General features: G+C 43.5%; 1 protein-coding gene and 1 long non-coding RNA gene across 2 annotated transcripts in view; one reads left to right on the forward strand and one right to left on the reverse strand.

Annotated features, from left to right (window-relative positions):
* Positions 1–13,030, forward strand: part of ABHD18 (abhydrolase domain containing 18) — a 51,992-nt gene that overhangs the window by 14,142 nt on the left and 24,820 nt on the right. The window contains exons 3-4 of the mRNA XM_073341102.2: positions 9,500–9,584; positions 10,855–10,955. Of these exons, the coding sequence (XP_073197203.1) occupies positions 9,500–9,584; positions 10,855–10,955 (186 nt within the window). The remainder of the gene's footprint in view (positions 1–9,499; positions 9,585–10,854; positions 10,956–13,030) is intronic.
* On the reverse strand, positions 1,953–3,953 carry LOC140910376 (uncharacterized). Its single transcript, XR_012158555.2, has 2 exons — positions 3,208–3,953; positions 1,953–2,554 (listed from the first exon to the last, which is right to left on the reverse strand). It is a non-coding gene; the product is annotated as an uncharacterized LOC140910376 (long non-coding RNA).

Consider the following 13,030-nt stretch of genomic DNA (forward strand, 5'->3'; position numbering starts at 1 on the left):
CGGGAAACAACCACTGCGTGGTGGGATCACATCGTCATGCAAGTCTGGGATGACGAGCAGTGGCTGCAGAACTTTCGGATGAGAAAAGTCACTTTCATGGAACTGTGAGAGGAGCTCGCCCCCACCCTGCGGCGCAAGGACATGAGATTGAGAGCTGCCTTGACGGTGGAGAAGTGGGTGGCTATTGCAATATGGAAGCTGGCAACTCCAGAGAGCTACTGATCGGTCGCTAACCAGTTTGAAGTGGGAAAGTTGATCATTGGAACCGTTTTGATGCAAGTTTGCAGGGCCATTAATCGCATCCTGCTCAGAAGAACCGTGACTCTGGGTAACGTGCGTGAGATTGTGGATGGCTTTGCACAAATGGGTTTCCCTAACTGCGGAGAGGTGATAGATGACACACACGCACTCCAATTCTGGCACCAGCCCACCTAGCCTCTGTCATAACATACAGCTAAGGGTAGCCTAGAATTCCTCCTTACCTGTAAGGGGTTAAGAAGCTCAAATAACCTGGTTGGCACCTGACCAAAAGGACCAGTGGGGGAAAGAAGATACTTCCAAATCTGGGGAGAGGGAAGGCTTTGTTTGTGCTCTTTTTTGTGTGTTCTCTGGGGAAGCAGAGAAGCATCAGGTCAGAAAACTCCTTCTCCTAAAATCATCCTAAAATGAGTCTCAATATTGCAAAAAGAGTAAGTAAATAAGGCAAGGCGCGTTAAATTATCTTTTGTTTTTAGCTTGTGAATTTTCCCTATGCTTAGAGGGAGGTTTATCCCTGTTAAGGTTTGCCTAGAGGGGAATCCTCTGTGTTTTGAATTGGATTACCCTGTAAAGTTATCTTCCATCCTGATTTTACAGAGGTGCTTCTTTTACTTTTACTTTTTTTTTCTTTATAATAAAGTTCTGTTTTTTAAGAATCTGGTTTACTTATTTGGTTAGTATATTATTTTTAAGCCTCCCCAGGAAAGGGGGTGAAGGGACTCGGGGGGGATATTTCAGGGAACAGGAACGCCAAGTGGTTCTTTTCCTGAATCTTTGTCTAACTCACTTGGTGGTGGCAACAGTACCCATCCAAGGACTAGAAAGGGTTTGTGCCTTGGGGAAGTTTTTAACTTAAGCTGGTAGAAATCAGCTTACGGGGTCTTTCATGCGGGTCCCCACATCTGTACCCTAAAGTTCAGAGTGGGGAGGGAACCTTGACAGCCTCCGAGTACATTAATCAGAAGGGGTATTTCTCTATGGTTCTCCAGGCGCTTGTGGATCACCGTGGGCGTTTCATTGACATTAACGCAGGCTGGCCCGGAAAGGTGTATGACTCATGCATCTTTTGGAACACTGGCCTGTTCAGGAAGCTGCAAGCCGGGACTTTTTTCCCCAGACCAGAAGATCACCGTAGGGGAAGTCAAAATGCCCTTTGTGATCCTTGGAGACCCCGCTTACCCTTTAATGCTATGTGGCTCATGAAACCCTACACAGGGAGTCTTGACAGCAGCAAGGAGCAGTTCAACAACAGGCTGAGCTGGTGCAGAATGGCTGTGGAGTGTGCTTTTGGCTGTTTAAAGGGCCGCTGGCACCCTCTGTATGGGAAGCTGGACCTGGCCAATGACAGCATCCCCGCGGTTCTATCTGCGTGGTGTACCCTCTATAACATTTGTGAAGGGAAGGGTGAACGATTCACTCAGGCATGGAACTCGGAGGTTCAACACCTAGAGGCTGAATTTGAACAGCCAGAGAGCAGGGCTATTAGAGGGGCCCAGTGCGGGGCTGCAAGGATTAGGGATGCCTTGAGGGAGCAATTTGAGGCTGAAAGCCACCAGTAATGTCTGGTGCCCTGCATGGGAGTGAAGTGCAGTGGTTCCAATGTTAGTAGGAATCTGTGTTTTCTACACTGATTTGCAGTGCCTGTTTCTTTCCTGGGCTAAGGTATCTTTTACTTTATGCAGTAATAAAGAATGTTTTCAAAGCCAAAAAATGCATTTATTGAAAAGAAAATTCATTTTTTGAAAAGAAACACAATTGCTTGGGAAACAGAAAGGGCTAGGGTGTGGGATGGGGAGGGGAACGGTACAATCACAGATTTGCGTATGTCCTATTATCATACTAAGTCTTCCTGTCTAGAGTGCTGTGTAATGAGTGCTGCACTTCAGGATGGCTATACTGCATGGTGATGGGGGTTGAGTGCAATGGGTAAGGGTTGTAGTTTTCAGGGCTCGGTGGTAGCGGTAGGAACCCGGATTTTGGGGAAAGAGGGCTGGAGGTGACATGGGGTCACAAGGGAAAGAGTTTTGAGTGCATGGCTACAAGCACCTGGATAGAGTCTGCTTGGTACTCCATTATGCTTGTCAGCCGATCCGTGCTTTGCTGCTGGAGCACTGTGCTTTTGTGCTGGTGCTCCTCCTTTCACTGTTCTGCCACTCCTGCACTTTTTGATTTTCATTACTTGAATGCTGCATTACTTCATGCAACATGTCTTCCTTGCTTCTACGTGGCCTCTTTCTGATTCTTTGGAGTCTGTCGGCTGGTGAAAACATGGATGGCTGAGATCTCAAGGTTGCATCTGTGAAGGCAAAATGCAACACTTAACAGAGGCAGCATTGTTCACACCAGACAGCGCAATGAAGGGCAAGCACAGTCTACACTATAGCATAATTTGCCCATCCCAAAGCAAGCGCACATAACCCGTGGGAGCCCCAGAATGGTGAGTAAGCACAGGGTCAAGCGTGACTGATTGTTTCACAACTGTGCTGTCCTCTGGGTTTCTGTGCCTTGGGGAGAGCCAACAGCGGCAGGGGGCCCCTATACTGAACACTGTCCCCACATTTTCCACAGGAATTCTTCCTGGAAGATATCTTGCTGCTGAGGGTGACCTGGGAAGCAAGGGAGGGTCTTCTACTGCAATGCGGCTTCCGCCCTGGCCCATATGCAGCTTGCCTGTGTGCAGCCATGGTCCCCCCGCCCCTCACAGCACAGTGGCGCAGACATGTTAGCCTTACAGGGGCAAGGACAACAGTGGCTCTCCCAAGAAACCTGCGCAAGCGCATTGCCCAAGTTCTGGATGAGACCTTTGAAGAGATCACTGAGGCTGATTACCGCAATGTGAGAAAGCGCATCAACTCCCTATTCCACATCTAGGCATGCATGCAGCCCTAATCCTCCTCACCCCAAGAGCCCGCACCGAATAACTTCCTTCCCAAAATAAAAGTCACTTACTGGGAACCTCCTCTGGTGTTTGTCCTTCCCCAAGCACTGGCCGCCGCAACTGGCTATTTTCCTCCTAACTTGAGAACAGCTCCTGGCTGCATGCATCTAGGGATTCTGGGGTGTCTTTCTCCACCTCAACACCCTCACTCCTGCTTTGCTGCTCTTCCTCCTGCCTTGCTGAACTGGTCTCTGAAGTGTCCATGGTGGTACTCGGAGTGGAGGTGGGGTCGGCCCCAAGTATCACGTCCAGCTCTTCGTAGAAACGGCAGGTCACAGGGGCAGCACCAGAGCGGCTGTTTGCCTCATGGGCTTTGCGGTAGGCATTCCGCAGCTCCTTCACTTTAACCCTGCACTGCAGTGCGTCCCGGTCATGGCCCCTTTTCTTTATATCTGCCCAAAGGTATTGTAATTCCTACAGCTGGAGCGCAGCTGGGATTGGACAGCTTCGTCCCCCCAAACACTGATGAGATCCAGCACCTCGCCATTGCTCCATACTGGGGATCGCTTGGCGCGTGGAGGCATGATCACCTGAAAAGATTTGCTGAGAGCACTCCACGCCTGGCTGAGCAAACAGGAAGGGGATTTTCAAAATTCCCAGAGAATTTAAAGGGTGGGTCTGACAGTTGGTCACCTGAGGGCAGGGCAGTAGTGTTCAAAGTGATGACAAGAGTGGCTAGAACAGGCATTATGGGACACTTCTGAAGGCCAATCAGAGCACACTAACAGACCAGGGCATCCAACACTGGCATCGCGGCGCTCCAGCAGGGGTGCACAAAACGTTATTCCACTCACCGAGATGGAGTACTATGAGTGCTCTAGCCGCGGAGTCAGAGCACTCTACGTGCCTTGCCAGTGTGGATGGGTAGTGAGCTAGTGCGCCCGGGGCTCCTTTAATGCACTTTAACTCGCAAGTGTAGCCAAGCCCTAAGTTTGTAAGGACATTGAAAGTGTTAAAATCAGCTTAGAATGTGTTTTGCTTTTATTTCATTTGATCAAATCTGACTTGTTATGCTTTTACTTATAATCACCTAAAATCTGTCTTTATAGCTAATAAATCTGTTTGTTTATTCTACCTGAAGTAGTGTGTTTGGTTTGAAGTATGTCAGAGACTCCCCCTTGGGATAACAAGCCTGCTACATATCAATTTTTGTTAAATTGACAAACTTGTATAAGCTTGCAGCGTCCAGCAGGCATAACTGGGCACTGCAAGACGGAGGTTCCTAGGGTTGTGTCTGGGACTAGATATATTGGCTAGCGTCATTTGGTTGCTAGTAGCTGGGAGCAGATTACATGCTGGAGGCTATGCGTGAATAGTTCAGGAGTGGGGGCTCTCACAGCAGAGCAGGGTAAGACTGGCTCCCAGAGTCAAAGATTGGAGTGACCTAGCAGATCACCGGTCCAGATAACGCCAGAGGGCAACGTCTCACACCTCCGGACCCAGTGCCTCTGGCGCCCCTCAGGAAGTGAGCCGTCCTATAAATACCCTGGAGTTGAGAACCATTTGGCTAGCATACATAAGTCTTTCTCTTGGTGTTTTGAGATGCCATAGTACAGGTGCTTACAGACATGTCCTATAGCAACAAGCAAGAAGGTGCTGGTTTGTTTCCCCTGTGCCAAGAGACAATCCACCTTTGGTAGTGGTGCATCAGCCACCATTTTACCACTAGCCCTCCACCTTCCCAGGCTATGAAACCTCGTGGTGGACCATCTCACCGGGTGGACAATACTCTAAGCAACTATTCAATAGCTGTCCAAGACAGCATTCAGCAAGACATCTTTCACAGGTGGTGATTCCCAAAATTGGTTCTGATTAGATGTGAATACGTCAAGGAGTGCTGCAGATTCTGCTCCAGAGGAGGAACCTGTGCTGGCTCCCTGGACACCCTACTGAGCCCATGGCCACCAGGGCTCTTGTGTGCTTGCTTACTACCGTTGCCAATTCCCCAGATGCTGAGAGTTCTCAGGAAGATCATACAGGATGCAGCTATAATGATGAAAGCCTCAGCGTGGCCTGTACAGTTTTGGTACTCGAACTGCATGCACCTGTCATCATGGTCCATGATCATGCTCCTAACACACCCAAACATGAATGCACAATCAGGGAGACAAGTCCTGTGCCTGGATCCGGCATCCCTCTCTCAGCCTGGATGCTGGCTGGCTGATGTCTCTTGAGAGGGTAGCAAGCCTTGTGGATAGGGGGGAAACAGTAGATGAGGTATATCTTGACTTTGGTAAGGCTTTTGATACTGTCTCGTATCCTCTCATAAACAAACTAGGGAAATACACCCTAGATGGAGCTACTATAAGGTGGGTGCATACTTCCAATTTCTTTAACAGATTGGAAAACCATTCCCAGAGAGTAGTTGTCTGTGGCTCACAGTCAAGCTGTAAGGGGATATTGAGTGGGGTCCCACAAGGATCAGTTATGGCATAGAGAGTGCACTTGTAAAGTTTGTGGATGATACCAAGATGGGAGGGGTTGCAAGTGTGTTGGAGCTTAGGTTTAAAATTCAAAATAATCTGGACAATCTGGAGAAGTGATCTGAAGTAAACAGGATGAAATTCAATAAGGACAAATGCAAAGTATTGCACACAGAAAGGAACAATCAGTTGCACTGTAGCATGGTGTGCACTCGCTGCCATGGCACCTCCTGCTGGTTACCTCAGGAATTAGCTTTTCCATCTCTAGAGCGCCTTCTGTTGGGCTGTGTCTCTCCTGCTGTTGCTACTTGTCTTACCACTGGTGTCAGTGTAGGCCTCATGAGCCGTGGTGCCCCTTCTCTGGGGTACTGCCCCACAGTAGTGCTCCCAGACGGAGGGGTCCTCTCTTTCCTGGGGAACTTCAATTCCCTAATCCCACCTCGCCTCAGTGACGCAACATTGCCAGTCTTCATCTAGCCCTGTCTCTTGGGCAAACTGCAGTCTGAAGTGGCCACTCATCATCGGCAAGGAGGTTGGACCGGCTGCCTCTTCCTTCCCTGGCTGCTTCCCCACAGCCCCAGTACCTCCTCAGGCCTTGGAAGCAAAGCCTCAGCTGGGGAGTTCGCCAGGCTGGAGCTCCTCAGCTCCTCCTGCTCTTCCCACCACTACTCTGTCCAAGGTACCCCTTTCTGCTTGCAGGCAGCCAGTCTTTCCCTCTCCAAAGCTGGAGAGAAATTGGCAGCCCTCTGGCCCGGCAGCCCTTTTATAGGGCCCATCCTTTATGCCCTCTGCCTCCACAAGGCGCAGCCCAAGAAGACACTGATGTCAAAAAGATTCTTATTTAATGTATTTGGGCCCATTCTTGCCAAAAGTGGAGTACATGTGGAGAATACATCTCGAAGAATTAAGTTACTGTAAAGTAAGTAAATAGTTACTTCTTTTAAGGTTAAAAAAAAAACCCCAAACCCTTAAACAGATGTGATCTTTAATTAAAAATATATTCGGAGAAAACAGTATTTTGTTTGGACTTAAACATTCTTATGCAACGTTTGCTATCTAAATCTTGTAGCATTGTACTAATATATGAAAACCAGAAACTTTACTAATCTGTTCAGGTTCACAGAAACACAAAGAACAGACAGCATAAATGGTTTAAAGTAAATTCCACTTCGAAGATTTTTTTCCCCCAATGTTGTTAATTTACGGTATTTTTATAACAGAGGTTGAAACTTTAGAACTATACTTTCTGAGGACTATAAAATGAATATTGTCCATTTTTGACCTTTTTGTGAGCATTGAGGTGGAGTTGTATTGACTGACTTTTTTCACAGAGTGAAAAAGCATTCACAGTTTAAAGATTATGGGCCAGATTAACCCTGGTAAAACTCCATAGGACTAAATGACTGAATTTGGTGTGGCATATTCTGCACTAATTAGTATTGGTATCTAAAAACAATCTCATCCGCACGTAATTTAAAGGTATCCTGGGAATTTCCAACCTCAACCATGCTCCTTTAGTTCCTTGTTGTATAAAGTGCTCATAATTTGTGCTGCTAAACTAAACTAGTAGGAAGAATCCCCATTCTCGTCCTACAAAGTCCTTGGGACAGGGTTTCATGGTTAATGCTAATTTTGGCTGTTGATCTGTTGTATGGCAAGTCACTTGAGAATTTTGGCCCAATACCAACTGACTTCATAACTTCCATTCAACCCTGTCTATGTCTATTGAAAATAGAATAGGGGATAACTTCAGAGCTGTTTGTTACATGTAACATTCTATTATTAGAAAAGGTCATCCTTTTGAGGATCAGACTCATTTTAATTTGGATGAATGGGAAGGGGAAGCATTTGATGAAGATTAATTTATTTGCTTTGTGACTATAGAAAAACAGAATGGTATTTTCTAAATATGTTCAAAATAAAATTCCAAAGGGTAATCTGGATGAGCTGCACCAGAGATATTGTAACATTTGGGGGAATTATCTCTCAACCACTAATGCGCCCAGAAAATCAGTAGAGTCAAGCAAAGGCATGTGAATATTTTCCAGAAAGCTGTTACATGTATCTGAAATAATGGGTTAAAATGGAAGCCATTTTATAACTAACTGTAGCATTTGTTATAATTCACATTTCTGTATAATAGGGATTTAAAAAACCAAAAACCCAAACATACCAACTAGATAAAAATACTATGTTGTGGAGTAGAAATTGGTTAGATTGCAGGATATACTGGGGGGGGAAGTCAGCGTATTCCATGTGTATAATAACGTATGTAAAACTAGGAAAGTAAGTGTCGTTTGATATATATCGCAGGTGCAAATGTACCTATAATTATGACTGTAGTTCTGACCCTGACATCTACTGGAATTTTCTTCCTGAGCAAAGGTACAGGAAAAACTACAGAAAATACAAAGAGGTTGAGAGAGAGCCACTCACCAATGTTCTCTTTTAGAGACACTGATACTTTGCATGCCAGTTGATTTATTGCCAGCTCTTATTCTTATATTATGTCCTAGCAAAGGTCATAAGCTATTGCTGGAAAAAATGTTAGCCCACTTTCCCCCTGCCAGTGCAAGATCTAGTTCCTATGTAGTAGGCTTAGCTAACGTTAACTTACTTTACTAAGCTTTATTCCATACTGCAGGTGTCACTTTAACAGTGTTCTGTAGTTGGCTTCCCTATAGGGGATCACATAAGTGCCATTTCCCCCATATTTGGGATTGAATTAAGGCTTTGTCCCCACACCCTTGCCTTGTGCTAAGGCCCTGTACCCTACCAAGTAGCAGCAAGAAGATGGCCTGCCTCCTCTCCAAGCAAGACAAAGGCAGCAGCATAGGCCCCTATATGTTTGTCCCCTGTCTTCCTTGGCAGCAGTGGTCCCCTCTCCCTCACTCTGAAGAGGCAGGAGTGAGGCCTCAGTGGGTATGTCTACACAGCATAGAAAACCGTGTGGCTGGCCCATGCCAGCTGACTCAGGCTCAGGTTACAGGGCTGTTTCATTGCTGTGTAGACTTCCAGGCTTGGGCTGGAGCCCAACCTCTGGGACTATCCCACCCTGCAGAGTCCTAGATCCCAGGCTCTAGCCTGAGCCTGGAAGTCTACATAGCAATGAAACAGCCTTGCAGCCTGTGAACCCGTGTCAGCTAACACTGGCCAGCTGCCGGTGTCTAGTTGCTGAGCAGACATATCCAGCGTTACACCCTGGGTCCTGGGCTAATTTGCTGTGGTGGGCGGACCCACCATTTCACTTTTCTTCTGAGGCAATATTGGACACGGTCCTCTAGAGCCATAGGTCTTGCAGGTAACACCCTATTGAGATGGATGTGGCAGTTAACCCTGCTCAGATCTATTGTTTCAAGTGATCTGCAGATTCAGGTAGGTGTCGCTGTATCAATTACTCGGGCCACACTTTCAAGTATTTCTTTGCAACAATGAGGACTAAACTTAATTTTTCTTAAAATGAATGGTGAGAGTCTGGTGTAATCACATGACTTCAGGAGCTAGTATTCTAGGCCTGGCCCTATAATGTTTATGCCTTAATCTGACCTAGGCTGAATTTGGAAGTTAAATCTTCATAAAAAAAGGTATAAAATAATGTTTTTTAAAAATTGGCAAAACGAAGCAATGTAGTAAAACAATTCTAGCTATTCCTTTTCTGCAAAAGCCAAACTGATACAGCTCTCACTAGGCTGGTATACTCAGAAATGAGAAGTTGATTTCAAATTAAATAACTTCCTGGCCTTTGTCTCTCCTTTAGTTTAACCTCTTTCATACAGGAAAGATGTACAAATTCAGATAAAAGCATGAATTCTGATTTTGATGTAAAGAAATACTCAGGTAAAAAAGACTTGACTCTGTTCTGTATCTTGCTTTTTAACAGAATATTTGAATTCAGAAAGATTATTGGAAACCGGGAGAAATGCCAGAAGCTGGTTCCAAGAGATTATCCAGTGTTCATTGACAAGGTATTCAATAGCAAAAAATGTAACTGTAACTAAAATTATGTTCCCACATATTATATATGAGTGAAGTGAAATTAAGTCTTTAGTAAGCTCTCTGTACTGGAGAGGAAAGAAGTTAGGTTTAGTGCAATGTGAATTATAGGTTTTATTGATGATTTGGCTCAACCTAATGTCAGTACAGCATGTGTTACTGATTTGAGATCAGAATTCAGAGCATGATCTTGGGCCATCACAGTGGCAGAAGAAACGTGGTAAGCATTTGCGGGGGGAGTATGTAGTTTGCGCTAGTAGTTCCTCTATCTGACTGAGAAGTGGCATTGAAAGATTCCAGAGGGATGCACCAAGCTGTCCGTCGGTGAAAAGACCACTGAAATATTAAAGAAAGGAGTAAATATATAGTGGAGGGTGTAGAGGTGGTTGGAGATTATAGGATTCCACTGGGAAAAAGAAGAAAGCATGCTTTTCATGTAACTAGATATGTAGTAATTAACGTCGTGAGAAATTGCATATCTGCATTCAGTATTATTAAAGAAGCACTTATAGTAGCGCCCAAATGCTCCAGTGAGGATTTAAGGGCCCATTGTGCTGGGTGTGACACAGACGTATATAAGGGACAATTCTGTCCCTGAGATTATAAAATCCAAAAGGTATAAACAAAGGGCTGGGAGAGAGGAGTAACATACAAGCAAATGAAAATGGTGACTGGCATAGTTCGGTAAACCAGATATTTTGGTATTTTTCATTGAGAGTAGAGGTAGTATGAGGAGAATGTCAGGACTGTTGGAGTTAGTAAGGAAGAAAGGAATGGGAAGGTGAGAAGTTGTTACAGTTAGTCATCTGTCTGTCCATCATCAGCAGACAGGTTTTTACATCATTGCAGAGGTGAGTTGTAAGAAGGGATTTATTAGGATAGAGCAATAGCTGTACAGATTTTATTGTGAAGTTTTTCCCATCCTTTGGGGTGGCATGGGAGAAAACACAGGTGTGTCCAAACAAAAACAACAACTCAATCCCTATTTAGGCTTTTAGTGCATTAAAAACTGAATTTTGTTATAACAGCTGATTTTTATTTAAGTGAGGTGGAAATGGCTCGTGGTAGACTTTTTTTAATGCTCATGTATTATAATGATTGAAATTATACTTTCAAAACTGCTTGTGGATTTTTGTGCTAAAATTTGATTCCAGCCTAGGAACCCATACGTTAATGTTCAGCCTTCAGTCCATATAAAGTGTGCTGATCATACACACTTTTAACTTTCAGTTCTTTCCATAGGTTGAGGAGCAATCCGACTGTAAAATACTCAATGGGCACTTCATTTCCCCTTTGATTCACTACATTCCCAATATCCTGCCAACTGAATCCATCATAGCAAGGTAAGGGAAAGGAAGTAACAATTTGGTTCTGAAACTAGCTCTGTAGGTGAAATCAAAGAAATCTATATTATAAAAATTACTTATACGACATTCTTTATTACAGCTACAATCAGAATACTCAGTTTTGTTTAAAAATGGTTCAGACTGTGATCTGTGTTGAAAAATATTTAGATGTTTTAAGTTAGAATGAAAATGCATGTAGTTCATTTGATGGTTCCATCTTTGGATGAATGGTTTATTTTCTAGATGAGCTTATTCTAAATTGGGGTGGTGCTAGCAAAACAAGACGTGCTATGATGTGGTTTAATTCTGAAAATGGAAATGTAATCCCATTAGAAAAGTTTTACATGTTCACTTAGTAAAGTTTTAATTACTGGAACATCTATAACTACATATTGATAACTAGTTATGAGGCAGGAAAGCCAAAGAATTCTAATATGACTATGATCTGTTCTTAACTACCTCCTTTGTAAAGGGGGGGAAATGGTTCATATATAAGCAAAAGTACTAACAAACAGCCTTGACTTGGATTTATTGGCCTTTGTCAGTCTGCCACAACATCAAGTAATGTTTTGAAACTGATCTCTTCCTTATTTTTAAAATACTTGTTTTGTTTTGTTTTTTTGTTTGTGAAATATACAACTCACATCACATGTCCAAGATGGAGAAATGCAATTCCCTTGCAATTATGAATTTTTGTAAAGGCTAGCAGTTTATCCAAGAAAATAGTTTCTCATTTCTGTAACTGAAGGAAAAAATGGATTATTTTCTTAAGAAACACTCTATATTTATTAATTTATTCCACTTTTATTATCAGAAGTATGTATGCACACAATCTGTTAACTTCACTATAGCTCATACATTGAATTTGGTTTGTGTTTTCTATTTGAGAAACCAAACAAAGTAGTAGTACCCTTGAGGAAGTCTTGTTATGCATACACACTCAAGCAGTTGGGTGGTGGTGGTATACTAATAATCTCACCATCTCTCAAGGTTCACTGAGCCTTGCTTTGGAGTTAGGGTAGGGAACATCATTTTGTACTGGCTTCTAGCTAGCAGAGCTAGACTTCGTGCTAGCAGAAGTCTTAAGTTTGTCAAGCTTTGCTTTGGGCATAAAAATTTACTTCAATCTAGGAGGCCTTGAAGTCATGACATCAACAGCTGTGACCAGTCAATACATCTTTGTTACAGCTTACCTTCTCTGAAGACATTATTTAAAAAATGCTCAATAGGCATCCATAGTGTCTTCTTTTACTCCCTGTTGTTGAATATAAAGGGAGTCACTACTTAAAATTCCTGGCCTGACTGATACCACAGCTGAAAATGCAATTTACTAATAGTTTCCACATACTCTCATGCAGTGGTTAGATAAGTTATAGGTGCTATTAAAAATCCAAAATACACTAGGTTAGATAAAGACAAGTTGATTTTCTTTCAAACTCAGAACATCAAATTAAATCCATTAATAAAAGTTATTTTGAGTTTTAATGTCTTCATGTGTGAAAGGCAGCACTGTAGTGGACTTTGTGTGCTTTTCAAATATGGTTAGTTTAGCTAGTTGTGTGTGAACGTTTTTCCATAAAGAAGCAATTTTTATTGCACCAGGACACCCCCCTGTGGTGAAAAACCAATAGCTCAACAGAAGTGGTTTGCTTGTGTAGGTTACAGCTGGCCTGAGAAAAGCTTGGCGGGGGTAAAGGAAGGAATAACCGAAGAAACTGAGTGATTTGGGGGGGGGGGGGGGAAGAGGATGTAGAAAACCGTTTTTTATATATAGAAACACTTGTTGGCTGTATTTTTTTTTTTTTAAACTGTATTGTTCCTTTTTAATTTTCACTTTTAGTTCCCGCCCATTTAAGGAGAACAGTGTGTGTGGCTTAGGGGATCTAGCCACGCTTGCCTAATCTCAGGCTCCACTTCTCTATTCAGTAAAGTTTAGAATACAATAATGAAGTGGTAATCTCATTTGGAGCGCGACCTTTCAGGTTATAACTCCCTTTCTTCTTGGTGTTTGTGACTTTCTGAAGGTGAAAACTTTTTGATGTGCTCTTAATTTCATTCATGAAAAAATTATA

Source organism: Lepidochelys kempii, chromosome 4, assembly GCF_965140285.1.
Source record: "Lepidochelys kempii isolate rLepKem1 chromosome 4, rLepKem1.hap1, whole genome shotgun sequence".
Taxonomy (NCBI): Eukaryota; Metazoa; Chordata; order Testudines; family Cheloniidae; genus Lepidochelys; species Lepidochelys kempii.